The sequence below is a fragment of the Neolamprologus multifasciatus genome, chromosome 12 (genome assembly GCF_963576455.1).
Source record: "Neolamprologus multifasciatus chromosome 12, fNeoMul1.2, whole genome shotgun sequence".
NCBI classification, from domain to species: domain Eukaryota; kingdom Metazoa; phylum Chordata; class Actinopteri; order Cichliformes; family Cichlidae; genus Neolamprologus; species Neolamprologus multifasciatus.
This window is the reverse complement of record NC_140450.1, coordinates 34,333,560-34,350,279: the sequence shown is the minus strand read 5'-3', so window position 1 is coordinate 34,350,279 and position 16,720 is coordinate 34,333,560. Positions and strand designations below refer to the sequence as shown.

The 16,720-nt window shown below is 43.5% G+C and overlaps 3 protein-coding genes across 9 annotated transcripts in view; all 3 read left to right on the top strand.

The window, feature by feature from the left end:
• Positions 1-8,397, top strand: part of LOC146507395 (uncharacterized) — a 31,764-nt gene extending 23,367 nt beyond the window's left edge. For all 7 annotated transcript variants that reach the window (XM_085179328.1, XM_085179327.1, XM_085179323.1 and 4 more), the window contains 7 exons: positions 2,054-2,169; positions 4,273-4,438; positions 4,601-4,763; positions 6,487-6,620; positions 6,734-6,876; positions 6,958-7,045; positions 7,129-8,397. In XM_085179328.1, the coding sequence (XP_085035454.1) occupies positions 2,054-2,169; positions 4,273-4,438; positions 4,601-4,763; positions 6,487-6,620; positions 6,734-6,876; positions 6,958-7,033 (798 nt within the window). In that variant the 3' untranslated portion in view covers positions 7,034-7,045; positions 7,129-8,397. The remainder of the gene's footprint in view (positions 1-2,053; positions 2,170-4,272; positions 4,439-4,600; positions 4,764-6,486; positions 6,621-6,733; positions 6,877-6,957; positions 7,046-7,128) is intronic.
• A 575-nt stretch (positions 8,398-8,972) lies between these two features.
• On the top strand, positions 8,973-11,216 carry LOC146507394 (beta-crystallin B3-like). The gene is made up of 6 exons (XM_085179381.1): positions 8,973-9,095; positions 9,433-9,530; positions 9,769-9,887; positions 9,980-10,112; positions 10,255-10,397; positions 10,498-11,216. The coding sequence occupies exons 2-6, from the start codon at positions 9,456-9,458 to the stop codon at positions 10,733-10,735; spliced, it is 708 nt and encodes a 235-aa protein (XP_085035507.1). The 5' UTR covers positions 8,973-9,095; positions 9,433-9,455; the 3' UTR covers positions 10,736-11,216.
• Positions 11,217-14,390: 3,174 nt separating this feature from the next.
• Positions 14,391-16,028, top strand: crybb2 (crystallin, beta B2). Its single transcript, XM_085179383.1, has 6 exons — positions 14,391-14,456; positions 14,685-14,768; positions 14,909-15,027; positions 15,207-15,339; positions 15,433-15,575; positions 15,688-16,028. The coding sequence occupies exons 2-6, from the start codon at positions 14,706-14,708 to the stop codon at positions 15,854-15,856; spliced, it is 627 nt and encodes a 208-aa protein (XP_085035509.1). The 5' UTR covers positions 14,391-14,456; positions 14,685-14,705; the 3' UTR covers positions 15,857-16,028.
• The last annotated feature ends 692 nt before the right edge of the window (positions 16,029-16,720 follow it).

Genomic DNA, 16,720 nt, shown 5'->3' with positions numbered 1-16,720 from the left:
ATCTCGAAAGATCTCTGCCCCTGATGTCAGCCCATGAGGTAACAGAGCCCTTCCCTTTTCAAGAAACAGCACTGCAGCTACTCGCCTTTCATTTAACTGCCGAGGACGTAACAGTCACTGCTGCAATCGGCAGCCGGCGCACTATCAAAAAGTTTCCAAGGCCCTGCTCCAGCCCCTTCCTCCGCAGATTGTCAGTCAGACATATTTAGTGATCAGCCTTTTCTTTCCTTCATCCATCCATTCATCCGGGCTTTGTTATGTTGTTTCCCCCGACACACCCTTCCTGTCCAGAGGAAGTTGGCTATTGCTAATGTTATTAAGGAAAAGCCTTCCTCCTGAGAGCTATAGCAGCTAGACCTGTCAGTTCAGTCGGTTTCCTTCATCTTTTCCACGATTACTGCAAAGGTTGCACCTGTGAGTGTTCATTCAGCAAAGGTAATTAACAGCCATAGTGGATATATATATATATTTTTATATGTGGCATTGTTTGTTTTGGGTGTTTAACCAGTACATCTGTCTAACCTGGCACTGTCTGCTGATTTATGGGGATTTAAGTCAGAAAAAGACACAGAAAGACTCCAGCTAAAGTTCAGTTACCAAGGCTGGTTGAAAGCTGCTATTGTACTGAATAATAAAAGGTGAGAGATTATGAATGAGCCTCTAAACAGCTTTACAACCTCTGCTTTGAGCACCCTGCCATAAGTACCCGTGTAAAGACTGCTCACTACAACATGTTCGAGCAAAGGCAGCGTTCGTCCTCTGCACTGATCTGCTGAGGGAGTGTTCTGGGCGTGTTTCGGTTGAATAGCAAACACGTACACATTGGATTGGAATTTTTATCACCAGAACTTTACAAGGCCTATTTGCCTGCAGTGATAGCAGCGTACAGCAGCATGTGAGGGTAAAACTGAAAGATGACATAACATCAGCAAGTGTAGCTGGAAGCTTTCACAATCAAAGCTCCAGAATCTCCATATTTGTAGCTTCACATGCTGGATTATGATCATTGTAGATCAGAGAAGTGAAACATTTACTGGCTCTGCCCAGGCGGTGTGTGCATTTTTTATCGTAGCTTCTGTAAAGTCACTCAGGACTCAGATATGCAGTTTTTAAGGTTAAGTGTTGGTGCTGTAAGTCCTTGAGAAGAGGTTGAGCTGAAGTACCAAGTGCTTTCTCAGATGCAGGGAGTATTGTTGAATGCCATTCTGGCTGTTTTCACTTTTCCTGTTGGGAAGGGCTTCGCTGATGAATGATGTCCTGTGTTTTTTCCCCTCACTCTCACACTTTCTTCAGCTGTTTTGTATTCCCTCAATCAGAATTTCACACAGTCACACTCTTCCTCATGTGCTCTTTCTTACACCTGTTTTGCAGCACCCCTGCCTCGCTGCTCTTATATACACAAAGAAAACATTCACAAAGCTTCAAGTACGAATGCTCTAATCTGCCCTCCGCGCTCATATAAGCACAACTACTGAGCTGCTCTCGCTGTTAAGGGGCCTGGGCAATTACAGAGCCAGGTGTATCAGATTTCTTTGTCCAGCCCTTAGGCAACATCTGAGGACAGAAGGATTTTCTATTGTTTTGTTCTATATAGGCCAGGCTTATCAGTTCTTCTGCCTCTGTGAGCTCCGTGTGGGTTTGAGACAGTATGTCCTCTGTGTCCGCCTCATTAAAAGAGGCACGGTTCAGTAGGCAGAAAAAACACACTCGATCACCCAGCCGCCCACCACCATCTCTGTCCCCACTCTGCTTCTGTCTCCATTAACTCATCCCTTCACCTTCCATTACCCGTCTTACCACTGGTGGCTGCTCCAGCTCAGCAGCACGCTGCTCTATCAGCAACACCGTCTTCAGAAGTAATTTTAGTTATGATGTCAATTAGCTACTATTACACTTTATCATTCATTAATGTTTTGTTGCTTGGCTTCCTATGAGGCATGCGAATGGTCCACAGATATTAAAGACTTGTTCACTGCACCCCACTGATTTTTAGCTATTCACGTCTCTCAAGCTGGTTGTCATCATTCATTGCTCTTCTGTTTTTTCTCCCTAGGTACAGCAGCAGCAAAGCGTCAGTGGTGAAGAGGAGGTGAAGGGCTCAGAAACACCGGTCCATGAGACTGACAGTCAGTATGGGACCTGGGAGACGGGCCTACGCACTGATGATAGGTAAATATACAATAAAAATCACATGCAAATACAACTACGGCTACTTCAAAACAACTGACTTAGAACAGAGGCCAGGGTTGGGCTGGCCAACACTCCTGCCCCACTACACAGCTTTGGAAAATGTGAAGGAAGACATACATTTTGAACTTTCAACTGCATTATTATGTCACTATTTTATTACAGAAATTTCTGTTGTTACAATGGATACACACATTTTTTAGAAATGAGATTTTCTGTGATGAGCTACAGCTACCAGAACATGTATTTCTTACAATTGAAGTCATTCAGATAAATTTCTTTTGTTTCCTACATCAGCATTACTTTATCATGTACAGAATACTGAGATGTTCTGCTGAAATTGCTCTTCTCCTTCTCATATTAAGGTATCAGAAGGAGTAAATGTGTACATGAAATCCCTGATTTAAAACAAACAAACTAAGATATGGCCGATACTTGTACGACTGTGTGAGACTGCTCTGTAAAATGTTAATTCAAAATACTTTGGAAGCAGTGAAACGGGAAAGATGATTTTTATAAAGAGACATGTGCTTTAAGATCAGACAAAAGTGAGTTTTATTTAAATAGAGTGATGACCAGTCAAGTCTCCACAGGCACAAGCTTTCTCCACACCTGAAAAGGCGTGGCCTTTTGAGACACTGACGCCCACACACCACCCAAAGACAAACAGCTGCGAGACCAGCGCATTAGAGTGAAAGGCAGAGTGATTTTTTTTTTAACCCTGACGCATTAATCTCTTCATATGTTTGCTGACATTGCACCGCCTGAGCTGAGATGTTTAATAAGTCACAATCTATAAAATGTTCGACTCTGACAAATCAGTGTCATTTTGATTTGTGTTGTTGTTGTTTTGTTTATAAATAATTAAAGCCTGATGAAAGAAGAACTTTAGTTAGCATAATAGCACAATAAAAAGTTTAGTAAAGATCTTAAATAAAATCATATTCAACAACACAAAAGATCGTTTACCTTAAAAAGACGAAATCCAAACATGATGTAATCCAATAAATATTCCCTATGTAGCAACAGCATGCCGGAGTGATATGTTTGTAAAGGTTTACTAGAAACCCACAGCGGAGCTGAAATAACTTCAGGTGGAATAAGGCTACGTTCACACTGCAGGCGAAAGCGCATCAAATCCGATTTTTTTGACCCTATGCGACCCATATCCGATCATGGTGTGACAGTGTGAACGGCACAAATCCGATATTTTCAAATCCGATCTGGGTCACTTTCGTATGTGGTACTGAATCCGATACATATCAGATGTTTCAGAAAGCTGCTGTTTGATGGTCATGTCGCATTAAATCCGTCTTTTACGTCACTGACACAAGACAGACGCCAATTATCAGCGCTGGAGAAGACATCGTGAACGCTTCCTGTCCATCCAGTGAAACTGTTGGGAAGACAACGTTGGAGAAACGTGAACATTTTATTTGTACTGTATAATCTGCAGATTCTGACAGAAATCTGCAACTATCCTTTGAAGCAGCGCTCCTCTAAAACAGCAATAAGGATCATTATTAGGTTATTTACATTATTATGTAAATAACAAAATAACTTAAAGCAAAAATTGGGAAACGTAAAGTCCGAAGTCTTTATATTAAGGTCATCAGTCAAACAATACTGTTGCTCTGGGTCTAAACAAAGCGCGTTGTGTGTGACGTCTTCTTTTGCGCATGCGGCCGCTTTGAGCGTTCACACTAGAGCGCGTTTGCTGTCACATTTTATTTGTAGTGTGAACGAGCAGACAAAACAATCAGATTTGATCAAAAAATCTGAATTGAGCATCAAGACCTGCAGAGTGAACGTAGCCTAACAGATTGTTCTTCTCACTTCATTGCATTACTTTGTGATCCATTAGTGACCTCATGTGGTCAGAACATAACATCACAAAAATACTGAGCACTGATGATGATAATAAAGGAGAGTAAGTTCTTAAAAGTCTGAGCACACACTCTACACAGTTCACTGTTTTCACTGTTGTCATGGTTTTGATGAAATGATGAGATCCTGTGGTTACTTAATCCACGCAGCTGTTTTCAGACATGTTTCAAAAGTCTTGTTTATGCTAATCATCGACAGTCTGACACCTGCGACTCCCAGCTCAGAAAGTAATCTCAGTCCTTCACCGAAAAAGCCAACTCCAGCGCACACACCAGGTGATGTTGCTTCACCGTTTGAAAGCAACAGTCTGGATGGCCTCCCTCCCTCATCCCCACCCGAGAGCCAGCCGCTCTCTTTCCCTGACGTAAGTGCTAAACACAGCTCAATTCTTTTGAACGTTCCCAAATGAGCCGGTTTAAGTCAGTAAAGTCTGCTCTGTCTTCACTATGGTGACACACGTCTTCTTTATTATGCTGTGTTTATACATTTTGTCTCATGTGTTTTCTTTTTGTGTTTTGATATCCAGGCTCCGACCGCCCTGTTAGATACCAGCGTGCTCCGCTCTAGAGCCCAGCTGGGGAAGAAACGAGCGCCGCGGACACGACCCACCAGGGCTACACGTCAGAGTGCTGCACAAGCAGAGGGTGAGGGAGGAACCACTGAGGACTGGCTCTACAGAGACTCCACAGGTTACTACTCCTTACTGCTCCATAAGCCTGTATTTACGTTTTAGAGAGGCTAAAACATGAATAAGGTTCTAGATATGCAGACTCCAAAGTGCAGTTCTGTTGTCCATACAAGCCTTTAATCTAGAGTCTCTCAAAAGTTCACCTCCCTCCTAGGGCTGCCACAATTAGTCGACTAGTCACGGTTACGTCGACTATCAAAATCGTCGACGACTGATTTAATAGTCGACGCGTCGTTTGAAGCTTTGTAAGATCACAAAAGACGCAGGAATAAGTAGTAGGATTTAAGAGTGTAATAACGGACTGAAACAGAAGATGGCAGCACTGCATGTACAAGGATGCCAGCTGCCGTTAAACCCCGAAGAAGAAGAAGCTGTGTCCCAGAATTCATAGCGCAGCCCAGCTCAGTTTCCAACAATGGCGGCAGCTAGTTAGTTTTAATATTACTCTTATTATTCTTTCTAGGTCACAAAATAAACGTTTAACATATTTTCAGGCGAGAATGTAGCTGTGTAAACCTCAAATATCTGCTCAGTTTATCAAGACACCACATATTTTCAAAAGCGCTCCGACGTTTTCGGAGACGTCTGTTACCCACTAGCTCGATAGCTAGCCGGGGGCTAGGCTCACTAGAGCCGTGAGAACACCGGACTCCCGGCAAATGTTTTCAAACCCACCGCCGTCTTTCGCTACTCAGGTTAAATATGATATATAAGTCACTTAGATAACTTAAAAATGTTATTGTTTGGCTTTTTTTTAGTATTTTATTTGTTCCTGAGTAAATCGGTTTGGCTGAGATTAAAGTTATAGTTTTTACACAGCTGAATAAACGTCAAGCAGACAGCTGATTATCAGAAGTGTGAGATGCTCCAGAATTTACTCCGGTGTCCTGTTATATTTTAGATAGCAAGGAGTTTATTAAACTTCACCGAAACAATCTGCAGATTTCATTAAAATTTAATAAACTATCATCTTGTCTTTATTTTTAGTTAGCACAGACCTTAAACACTTAAAGCTGTAAGCTAATGATAGTTATATAAGAGCAGATGCTGCTGGTGCAATAAGCTGTACGTTTTATGTCCAATGGATGATGATCTGATTAGTCGACTAATCACAAAATTAATCGGTGACTAGTCGTCTATCAAAATAATCGTTTGTGGCAGCCCTACTCCCTCCCTGCACTCTCTTAACTGGCTCCCAAATCACACAAAGAACTTTTCCAACCACAACAACTTTTTCCAGGGAATAGAAGGCTTATGATGTTCCCCTAAATCCAATTTTTCCCGATAAACCGTGGACTGAATTCAGTTCCAGGAACATCAATTTCATTTATTCCAGGAATCTGATTCATCAGTCCTCACTGGGTAGTTGAAGTTTCAGGAAGTTTCCGTTTGAAACAGGAACCATTTAACATTTCTACCAGCATTTCGGTGCAAGTTGGTTTCCTTGTATTTTGTGGTGGAAATACTCGGGCTAATAAATTATCTTAACGTGAGACCAGGGTTTGTTCATTTTTGTTGAGAACAATAATCAAGGGAATTTAAGATCTTTACTTGTTTTTTCCGAATTAATTTGCTTAAACCTCCCAAAGCTGAAGCCCTGTTGTGGAAATGCAAATTTAAAAATCCCCGGAGGAGCTTCTACACTTGCTGCACATAAGCTCTCGGGGGAGATTACAGGACATTTGGTGGAAAGTACCTGTTAATATGTGCTCACCGTTCGACAGAGGCAAAGGCTGAGAGTAAAGACGATGACTCAGACTCTGAGGAGAAGCCCAGAGGAGCTGATGCTGCACCGGCTGTTGCGTCGCAGCCACAGAGGGTCGCCCTGTTCCCTGGCATGGACCCTTCAGCTTTAAAGGTGAGCCAGGAACTGCGCGTTCACCTCCTGGCATTGTTGCAGTTTTATTTCACAGAGCCTTCTCTTATTTTAAACTCGCACTGACTTTTTAGCAAACTCGCTTTTTCTGTCAGGCACAGCTGAAGAAGAGGGGGGACTCTGACAATCAAACTGATGGACCTGCTCCCTCTCCCTCCCAGCTGTCTCGCTCTCCCAAGTCCCCTTTTCTCCCCAGGGCAGCGCGTGTGCTGCCCCCCTCTGGCGGCAAAGAAAATGGGTAAGCAGCATCAGCTGAACGCAAAATGTTTATTTTATACTTGAGAGAATTTGTCGACTCATCGTTTATCTTATTTCGTAGCCAGGAGGATTCACCGCAGTGGTTGAAAGAGCTGAAATCCAAGAAACGCCTGAGTCAGTATGAAAGTGAGAGCTAAGTAAATAATGAGGTGAGTTAGGTTTTTGGCTCTTCTGTGTGTCTTCTTGTTTTGTAACAAATAAACAGCAGTTCTCATACTTATGTCTCCTGCAGGTTGCCTTAACAGATGAATCTGTGTGAAACAGAAGCCTTAACGTTTGACCCAGAGAGTAGGAGGAGGTTGAATCTACAGCTGCTGATGATTTTTTTGTTTTTTTAAACCCCCCCACTTTTTCTCTCTCTCTCTCTTCTCATCTGGGTCGGTAAATGTGCATGGTGCCTTTTTTGGGGGGGGGAGTCTCTGTCCTATGGAAAAAGAAAAACGAGCATGGAGGAAAAACATCAGGCTGGTCTGCTTACTCTATTTCATGCTTGAACCCAGAGGCTCCAAAACGAACTTCACACGAACACTTTAAAGAGGGACCAGGAGGAGTCGGGAAGACACAGCACCTCCTTTTCCCGGACGAGCTTCATCGCATGCTGGAGGACAATCCAGCCAATCCTTTGCATCCAGTTTCCTCTTCACTCAGCTAATGTACAGGCTAGCCATGTATGTGTTATCTGTAGAGGTTGCTGATTGGAGTCACACAAACTTTGCCATAGGATGACATTTCAGACGCTAATGATTTCTGCGCGTTGAGAACAAACCTCCACGGTCTTGATCGTCCATGGGGGTGCTGCTCATGTTAGTATCTGTAATCAGGAGATGTTATATTTGTATCCTCGTTGATTTAACAAAGGTGGAGAACTCGTTTTGGAAAGGATGTATCACTACAGCAGAGCTGTTCACTTTGATACAGTTACACAGCCTAACAGGGGTGCAGTTGCTGCATACTGTGTATATATTTTTTTGTGATTTATCTTTTTGTCGATGCGTAAGAGGGATGGGACAAACAGCTTTGTGTCTGTCAATCATGCACACTCCTAATCAGCACAAACACACTCCTCAGTCTTTTATAAACACTAATCAGCCCGTCTTCCCCTTCTTTAGTAGATTGTAGCTGCGAGCGTCTAATTTAAGCCATACTCACCTACTTCTCCATCATGTCCTGACAATACTTTGTGCAATTTCCCTTTTGTTTTTGTCACTCATTATCCATGCATGTACAATCTTTGCTGTCACATCAGGCTTGGCTCTCGCTGACTGGTTCAGAGGACCTAGATGTTGACTTACACTACTCCAGGGAAGGGGACGGTTCATTCACTACAATGTAAACGAGTCCTGTAACGCACCAAACTAATGTGAACATTTGAACTTCAGCTACGCCTCATCTCCGTCTTCCTCTCCACATTTGCCATCTACCTACTTACTCCACGCTTCAGTAAAGCACTTTGTCACTTGACGCACTACAGCACGGACACCCACCCACCCACCACCACCCCTTCCCCTCTGGTCTCATCTTCTGTATCGTCGGCCTGCTCGTGCAATGCAAGCGAATGTGTTGATCGAGGCTTCAGAGCGATTGTCCCGGTGTGTATGTACATGGATGTTTTACTTTGTCATGAAATTCAAGGGTTAATTTTTATGCCCTTTTTTTTTTAATTCAAAAGGAAAGGTCTATATTGCACTGTGTTGTACTGGCCAGTGTCCTAAAGTGAATAAATTCTTAATAAAATATACTTGACTTGCGTCACAGCCTCGTGTAACATGAAAAACTGCGTTTTCTGGGTATTTCTTGAATCAAGTTACTTATTTTTAGTACACAAAAAAAGCACGGGGAACTCTTGTGTAGTTGAGATTGGGTGAATGAGTGTGTGTGTGCGTTTATGCTGAGTAGGGCCGTTTGCTGAATCCTCTTGGCTCTCTCTCTGTGTGCCCACACACAACGCCTGCTGGCAGCCCGGCAGATAGGCAGGGCAGCGTGTGCCAACACAGCTGCCTATTGAGAGGCAGCGTTACGGACACAATGTGAGCGACAGACTTGCTGTATCAACAGCTCCCCCTTTTCTGCTGTTGTGGCCAGAAATAAACCATAAATACCCCCCCCCACCATCCCTGCGGTCTAATGGCTCAACCCCACCAAACACCAAGTGGCAGCGAAAAAAGAGGGACACTACCGCTTCCTAGCAGGCATACCCAGGTAAAAGCCTCCTACTGGACACATACTTATCAATCGCCATGGTGTAATAATGCCATTGCAAAGGAGTTCAGTGGTGCTGCACTGGGGAGGACTCAGGTTTGGTGGAGTTTGTTATTAAGTATTGCACGTGATGAAGAAATTGTGTGTTCATACTCGAAAAACAAACTCTTATCAGGTAAATTATTACTGCTGAGGCTTAAAAAAAGTCGTCCTGCTCAAGGATGTATTCTGCAATCGTAGCTTAGACATTAAGCTTCTCTCCTGTGTGTGTGCGTGCGCTCATGTATGAATGTGTGACGGATGGTGCTTTTTCTACGTGTGTGCTGCTGCCAAAAAGTGGAGGAGCAGTGGATCAGGAGGATGTCGGAGCAGCAAAGTGCCCCGGAGCAGCTAGCTGCTGGGAAGAGCCAGGGTGGAGCTGGAGCCACATACAAGGTACTGGAACAACTTGGTTTGCTCATAGAAGGGTTCACCTTTATACAGGTGTGTTTCGCTGTCCAGCTATTGGTCACAGATGTACCTGCATCATCTGCTGAACCTGACAGTTTGAGTTATTTTTAAGCTCAGCCTATGTCACGTCTATATTCTATATTTAGGCTGTTATCTTAAGCTCCCAGAGGAACTGAAAGGAGTCTGTGTTAGTTTATGGAGTGCCTTTTGTTTCTGTTTCCAGGTGGTGCTGTTTGAGTTTGAAAATTTCCAGGGCTGCAAGGCAGAGTTTTCTGCAGAGTGTAAAGATGTGACAGAGAAAGGACTGCAGAAGGTCAGCTCTGTGATCGTTGAGTCAGGACCGTAAGTAATGCCGCATGTGAGAAAATTTAGAAGATAACTTGTTAGGCGAGCTCGTCACGCTGGTAAACTTGGATCTTCTCTTTTCCCCTCAGCTGGGTGGGTTATGATCGGCATGGGTTCACAGGGGAGCAGTTTATTCTGGAGAAAGGAGAGTATCCACGCTGGGACACCTGGACCAACAGTCAGAACAGCTACTCCCTCTTGTCTCTAAGGCCACTCAAAGTGGTGCGTGACTGGTTTACATACAAAGCTCATGATGCAGTCACACAGATACACGTAACCTTTGCCTGTTGTATTTTTACCTCCTGACACATTTGAAATAATTACTTTACTGAATCAGTGTAATTTGTGTAATTTTTGTGTTCAGGATGGTGCTGAACACAAGCTGCACCTGTATGAGAATCCAAGTTTTACTGGCAGAAAGATGGAGATCATTGACGATGATGTGCCCAGTTTGTGGGGCCATGGTTTTCAGGACCGTGTAGCAAGCATCAAAGCTCTCAATGGAACGTAAGATCCTCAGCGCACCCTTATCTAAACCACATCGCACTGCCTTCTGGGTGTTTTTCTGCGACACACCTCACATTTTGTCCGTTTCTCCTTCCTCCAGATGGGTTGGCTACATGTACCCAGGCTACAGGGGTCGCCAGTTTGTCTTTGAGCGAGGAGATTTCAAGCATTGGAACGACTGGGAGGCCCCCGCTCCCCAGATCCAGTCTGTCCGACGTGTGCGAGACATGCAGTGGCACAAGAGGGGCTGTTTCATCGTTCCCGACCCAGCTCCGGCTCCTGATCCCGACCCTGCCCCGGCACCTCCTGCCCCTCCTGCTACAGCTGGAGCCAGCTGAGCAGGACCCTCGCCTGCCTCCTGCAGCCTTCCCCACGCTGCCGACTGTGCCCGCCCTCTGCCTTAACCTAACCACGGCAAACGCTGCTTGTGCCCAGTGAGGAGTGCCATGTATGTATCAGTGGCGAATAAAAGTTGTTTGACCTGGAGTTTATTGGTGATGTTGTACTTCAAGTCAAGGTGGAGATGGCTTTAACTAAAGGTTTGGAAAATAAAATAAAAACACTATCAGAGATGTCACACTGACATCTATGTGGAGATAATGTAGCCTACATCTGGCAGATATTTTTCCTCGAGATAAGCTGCAGATGTGTGCCGCTTTCATTGCATGTGTTTTCCTATTCTAGTCAGACAGCTGAAAACCTCATCGAGCATTAGGAACACACGACTTATTCAATGCATATGTGGATACGCGTTTGCCTAACAAATGGAAATGATGTCATGCTGTATGTATGCTTGCTATTAAAACAGAGTGCGCTGCATTCCCTTCCCTTAGTCTTCATTGTGCATTTGGTGGTTAACGGTCACAAGGTGAACACTGAGAGCATGCAGTTACTCCAGTGTACCTATTTAACACTATTATACTAGTGTTAAGTTCAGGTTTAGCATAATAAGAGGAAAAAAATCAGTCCAAATGTAAAAGCACACTTTTCCTTCACAACACTGAGTGGAGCATTTTCTCTATTTTTCTGCAAAGTTTTAATCATGTAAAAGAGGGAGAGCAGAGATAAGAGACACAGACCTGCAGCTTATGCATACTTGCAGAAAACATGCAGCTGATCATTCAATAACTCAATCATACGCGATCATGAGAAGATTCTGGCAATTTCTGCCTCAGCATCGTTTCCCTGGACTAGAATTTTCCCTTAAACATGAGGCTTTCAAACACACACACAACACATCTGAAATGAGCCACAAACAACCTCACCTTCGTCAGAAAGCGAGCAATTTTACTCAAGGATTTGTCAATCCTGTGAGCGTGCAACCGGGTATTGAGCCCAGATTTACTGCCCATAATCGCATGAAAAACAAATAAACTATTGATTAGTCATACAATCATTTCCTGAGTGTGCTGGATTACATCGAGTGTAGTCAAGTGAACATAACATCCCAACAAAACAGTCGCAGTCAGCGTGTCTTTAATCGACAAAGCCCTTGACTGTTTCTCAGACGGACCATCTGGCTCATAAAAGCAGCCAGTCGCTGGATTTGATTGCAGGACGCATTCGGTTCTAATGATTGGATGTAACTGTGTTACATCATCTGACTGTGTAATGTGTAAGAGTCATGTTTGTGTTTTGGGAATACAAGTCGTATACAATATTTTCAAGGGTGGAACGTTTGTGCAGCTTACATCTTTATTGACTTTGAATATATTCCATCCACTTTGTGCAACGTACCAGTACCACTGGCAGCGGAGTCGTGCTGTACCACAGGACGATGCTATCACCATGCTTGACTTTGGGTAGAGCATTTGAAAGACTGACCTTTGCTCCCGTAACCATACCTTTTGTTATTGTGGCAGAAAAGCTCTCTGTCTTTGTCTTGACTGACCATAAAACTTCCAGAAGGCGTTTCGTTTGTACATTTGGGCAGCTGCAAATTACAGTTGAGCTTGATGGTGTTGATTTTGGAGCAGGGCCTTCTTCTTTGGTTGGTTACCACTCAGTCCATGGCGAGGTAAAACTGGCTTCCTGTAGACACTGACGCTGGGGTTTCAGCAGTTTCCGGTTCATGACAGATTTGATCCTTTGTGGTTTCTGAATTGTTCTAGGCCATTGTGAACAATTTCCTCTCATCTGAAGGTGACACTTTGGGTGTTCTTTCAGACCTTGGCAAAGTGGTGTCACACCCGATTAACTGCTAGCTCTAAGAGATCTTCCCAGCTTGTGTAAATCTAGCTTTCCTTTCTTAGATCTTCACTGAGCTCCTTGGACTTTTCCATTGTTCTGAGTATTGTCAGTCCAATGAGTGCTGTCAAATAAATCCTTTTCATGTTGGCAAAGACAATCTGCATACAGATGAGGACAAAATTATTTGCCACACAGTACAGAAAAAGTCTGGCAGAAGTAGGAACCAAACAATTTCAAAGAATCTGGAAAGAAAACTAATGAAGATGTACCTAAAAACCCCAGAACAACTGCCAAGACTCTAGTGAATGACTTGCCAAACCAGCAATTGTACTCTGAAAGAGGGCAATCACTAGAAGCCTGCACGGGAATGGGCTGCAAGGTTATGGACCAAGAAAAACTCCACATATAGTGTCAAAGTTCCCAAGTCCTAATTCGAGACACCATCAAAGCTGGTTGAGAACAACAGGGCTAAGTGGGACCAGCAGCTGCTGGTCAACCAACCAGACACAGTGGTGGTTAATAAAAAGCAGAAGACTGCAGTTGCGATAGATGTTGTAATCCCAGCAGACAAAAACATCAGGAAGAAGGAGCATGAGGGAGCAACAGGAGCAGAATTGGAAGGTAAATTCTAAAATGGTCCAAAATGTTCCTGGTAACAGGAGCTGTAACAACAATACTAAAAGAGTGACTTCAACAGATTTCACGCACAACAACAGAGGTCTCTCTCAGTAGGGAACTTATTATAAGCAATTCAAATTCCATTTCTTCTTCTTTATTCTTGGACACTAATAAAGTTGCTTAGCATGATTCACAGTTCAAAATAATCCTTATTTATCATACACCGTGTCTTGGTTCAGCCTCATATGTCCCTTTAAGGTCCCTGAAGAGCTGCAGCTTGGTATTGTAATCCTGCAGAGGCTCTTGGCCACCGCAGAAACAGACCATCATGCTACACACCCAAAAATCTCAGCTCCAGTTCATCTGTTGTCCGCGGTGATGCCTGCACATTATGATCTCATTCAAATGTTTCCTTTTAGCAACACTAACAATAAAAAGATCACCTCGATAGCCTGATGCTACATTTCAAGCATCCATTTGAAATCCTACTTTGGTGAAAGTACCGATCTTAATGATAATAATAACAAACGCACCTAATAAGAGCACATTTTTTGTAGGAAATCGCTCTAGTTTCATCTGAATCACTGTGAACAATATAAAGTAGATGTAAAAAAAAAAAAAAAATACGAGTATAGAGTATAAATAGAAGTGTCTAAAAACTTTGTCCCAAAGTATAAAGATGTTAAAGATGGATTGTTATGGAGCTGTTTTATTGGTCAGCAGGTTTAAGTCATAAATCCATTCTTTAGAGCTGCTGTCTTTCTTTGCCAGCAACATTACCATCTGCCTTTATTTGATTTGATTTTTTAACATCATACAGTAAAAAAAATAAAATAAAATCAACTCAAACATATGGAAATGTTCAGCAGCATCTCTTCTGTTATTCACATCTCTCCAGCACGGTAAAACCCATCTTTTACCGTCCTTCTCTCTCTCACTCTCCCTGCTCATTGTAGGTGTGGGTCTCTTGGCACTGTTTGTGCTGAATCATGAGGATATCAAACAATGACTGGCTGGACAAAACTGACAACTAATGAAATAACTTTGTGGGAGTGTGACACTCCGGGGTGGGGTGGGGTTGGGTGGGGGTGCACAGTGACCCCTGATTTCATTCTGCTGGGCCTATGGCAGGCCGATCTGCCGGCCAGCTTGGACGCTCTCGGTGCTGTTGGCAAAGTTTCCACCCCTGGGCGTCCCGTATATATTGAGCTCATTGTGCCATCACAAACACACTGGCACAGACAGGTACTGGTAAGGGGATCATGTCCGTCCCGCTGTATTTTATCATTTTTTTAAATATATATATTTATCAGTATTTGTCTTCTTTTTGCCACTGTAATTTAGGTTAAATCTTAGAACAATAACAGCAAACAGAATCAATCAACAGCTTCTCAGATTTTAGAAAAAGCGACCAAGAAAAAAAATTACAGAAATACCTCAAAATTATTCAGAATTATACTTTTACCTGTTTCTTTTCAGCATCATCCTTATCCATTCAATATGGCCACAGACCACCAGAGTCCTGCATCCAAGCAGCAGCAGCCAGGCACCAGTGCGTTTAAGGTGAGGGAGGACAGGCGCACACTGGCAGCGAGACCAGTTCACATAAGTTCACATGAAATCTGTGCACTCCGTATTTGCAATTGTTTATCTTCCAAAAAAACACAACTCCTTTCATGAGCTAAAAAAAAACTCTTTTCCAGCTGGTTATCTATGAGCAGGAAAACTTCCAGGGACGCTGCCATGAGCTGACTGGTCCCTGTAACAACCTCCAGGAAGCAGGCGTGGAGAAAGTGGGCTCCATACTGGTGCTGTGTGGACCGTGAGTGTGGGTCAGAGACAGACAGAGAAAACTAGCAAATGACCAAAAAAAGAGGGAATAGAGAAAAGCAATCAAATTTAATGTGTGATAAGCAGACAACCAACCATCTTTCCAGCTGAGCCCCTGCATCAATCACAGCCCCATTTTTTTGTTGTTGTTGTTGTTTTCTGTCTTCTCAGATGGGTGGGATATGAGCAGGCCAACTGTAAGGGGGAGCAGTATGTGTTTGAGAAGGGCGAGTATCCTCGCTGGGATTCGTGGACCAACAGCAGGCGTAGTGACACCATTGTTGCATTCCGCCCCATTAAAGTGGTAAGAGAAATTTACAAATTTATACCTCCATCCCATAATCGGCTGCTTCACAACTCACCCTTGGCTTGATTTTTTTTTCTTCTGATTTATCAGGACAGCCAGGAGCACAAGATTGTCCTTTACGAAAACCCCAGCTTTGCAGGGAAGAAGATAGAAATCATAGATGATGATGTCCCCAGCTTTCACGCACACGGCTACCAGGAGAAGGTCTCTTCTGTTCGGGTCCAGAGTGGCACGTGAGTCCATCCTCTCAGCAGGTGCTGTATATCATAGAAATAGCTGCCACATGCCCTTTGACCTCTAACTGGCTAACATTTGTTTGCCCTCTCTTTGCTTGTGGTGCACCAGCTGGGTGGGCTACCAGTATCCAGGCTACAGAGGCTATCAGTACCTGTTTGAGAAGGGGGAGTACAAGGACACCACTGATTTCGGAGCCCAGATTCCTCAGATCCAATCAGTCCGGCGCATCAGAGACATGCAGTGGCATCAGAGGGGTGCCTTTCATCCCGTCAAATAAGCTTGTGACTCTCTCCTGTCAGGAATCCTGACCTCAGCATCCTCTGCTCCCTTTCTGGCAACAAACCCTTTGACCTTCATTTACCACCATGCAGCATTTTGATATCAGCTGAGGCAGTAGTAACAATCTTTGAAGCAAACTAATAAATCCTTATTGCTTACATTTGACTCGATCATGGGATTTTCTTCTGTTTTTCCCCTCCACACAAGTCCTTCAGACTGCAACACCTGAAAAACAGACACCACCAATAGGGCTGGGCCATATCATACCGTTCATGATAATACCGGTATAATTTTGGGCAACAATAGAAAAATGAAATATCGCGATAGAATATGGGTAAAACGCGCATGTGCAGTGCCGTTGTTTTCAAGCACACATCAGAAAAAGCATGGCGGCGAAAGCAAATCGTTGAATGAAACAGATGAACCAGAATTGGTTTGTAAAAATGCTGCAACTTCAGTGGTGGAACTGGTTTAGCTTTTGTCCGTCAGACACACAACAAAGCACTATTTTTGGTAGAGCATGCTAGCTGGCCGTTGTTATTGCCATGTTTTTTGGAAAATACGGCACACTTAAAATCAATCCTTTGATTTTTCTGAAAGTCAACAGTGCCCCTTATAATCCAATGGGCCTTATGTATGAATTCTGGTTGTGTTTACTGACCTCGAAACGATTTTATGTACACGGCGCTCAAAAATCTGTCAAATCTGTCAAATGTTTCAGTCCGACTTTGCTAAGCTACGAACCCGCACCGCTTGATGGATTGTCGGAGCATTACGGCTATCGTAGTCAGGAGCCTGGCGGAGTGATACGTACTGTGCTTCAACATAATATTGTGTGTATAACCTCTTTTTAAATTTTGTG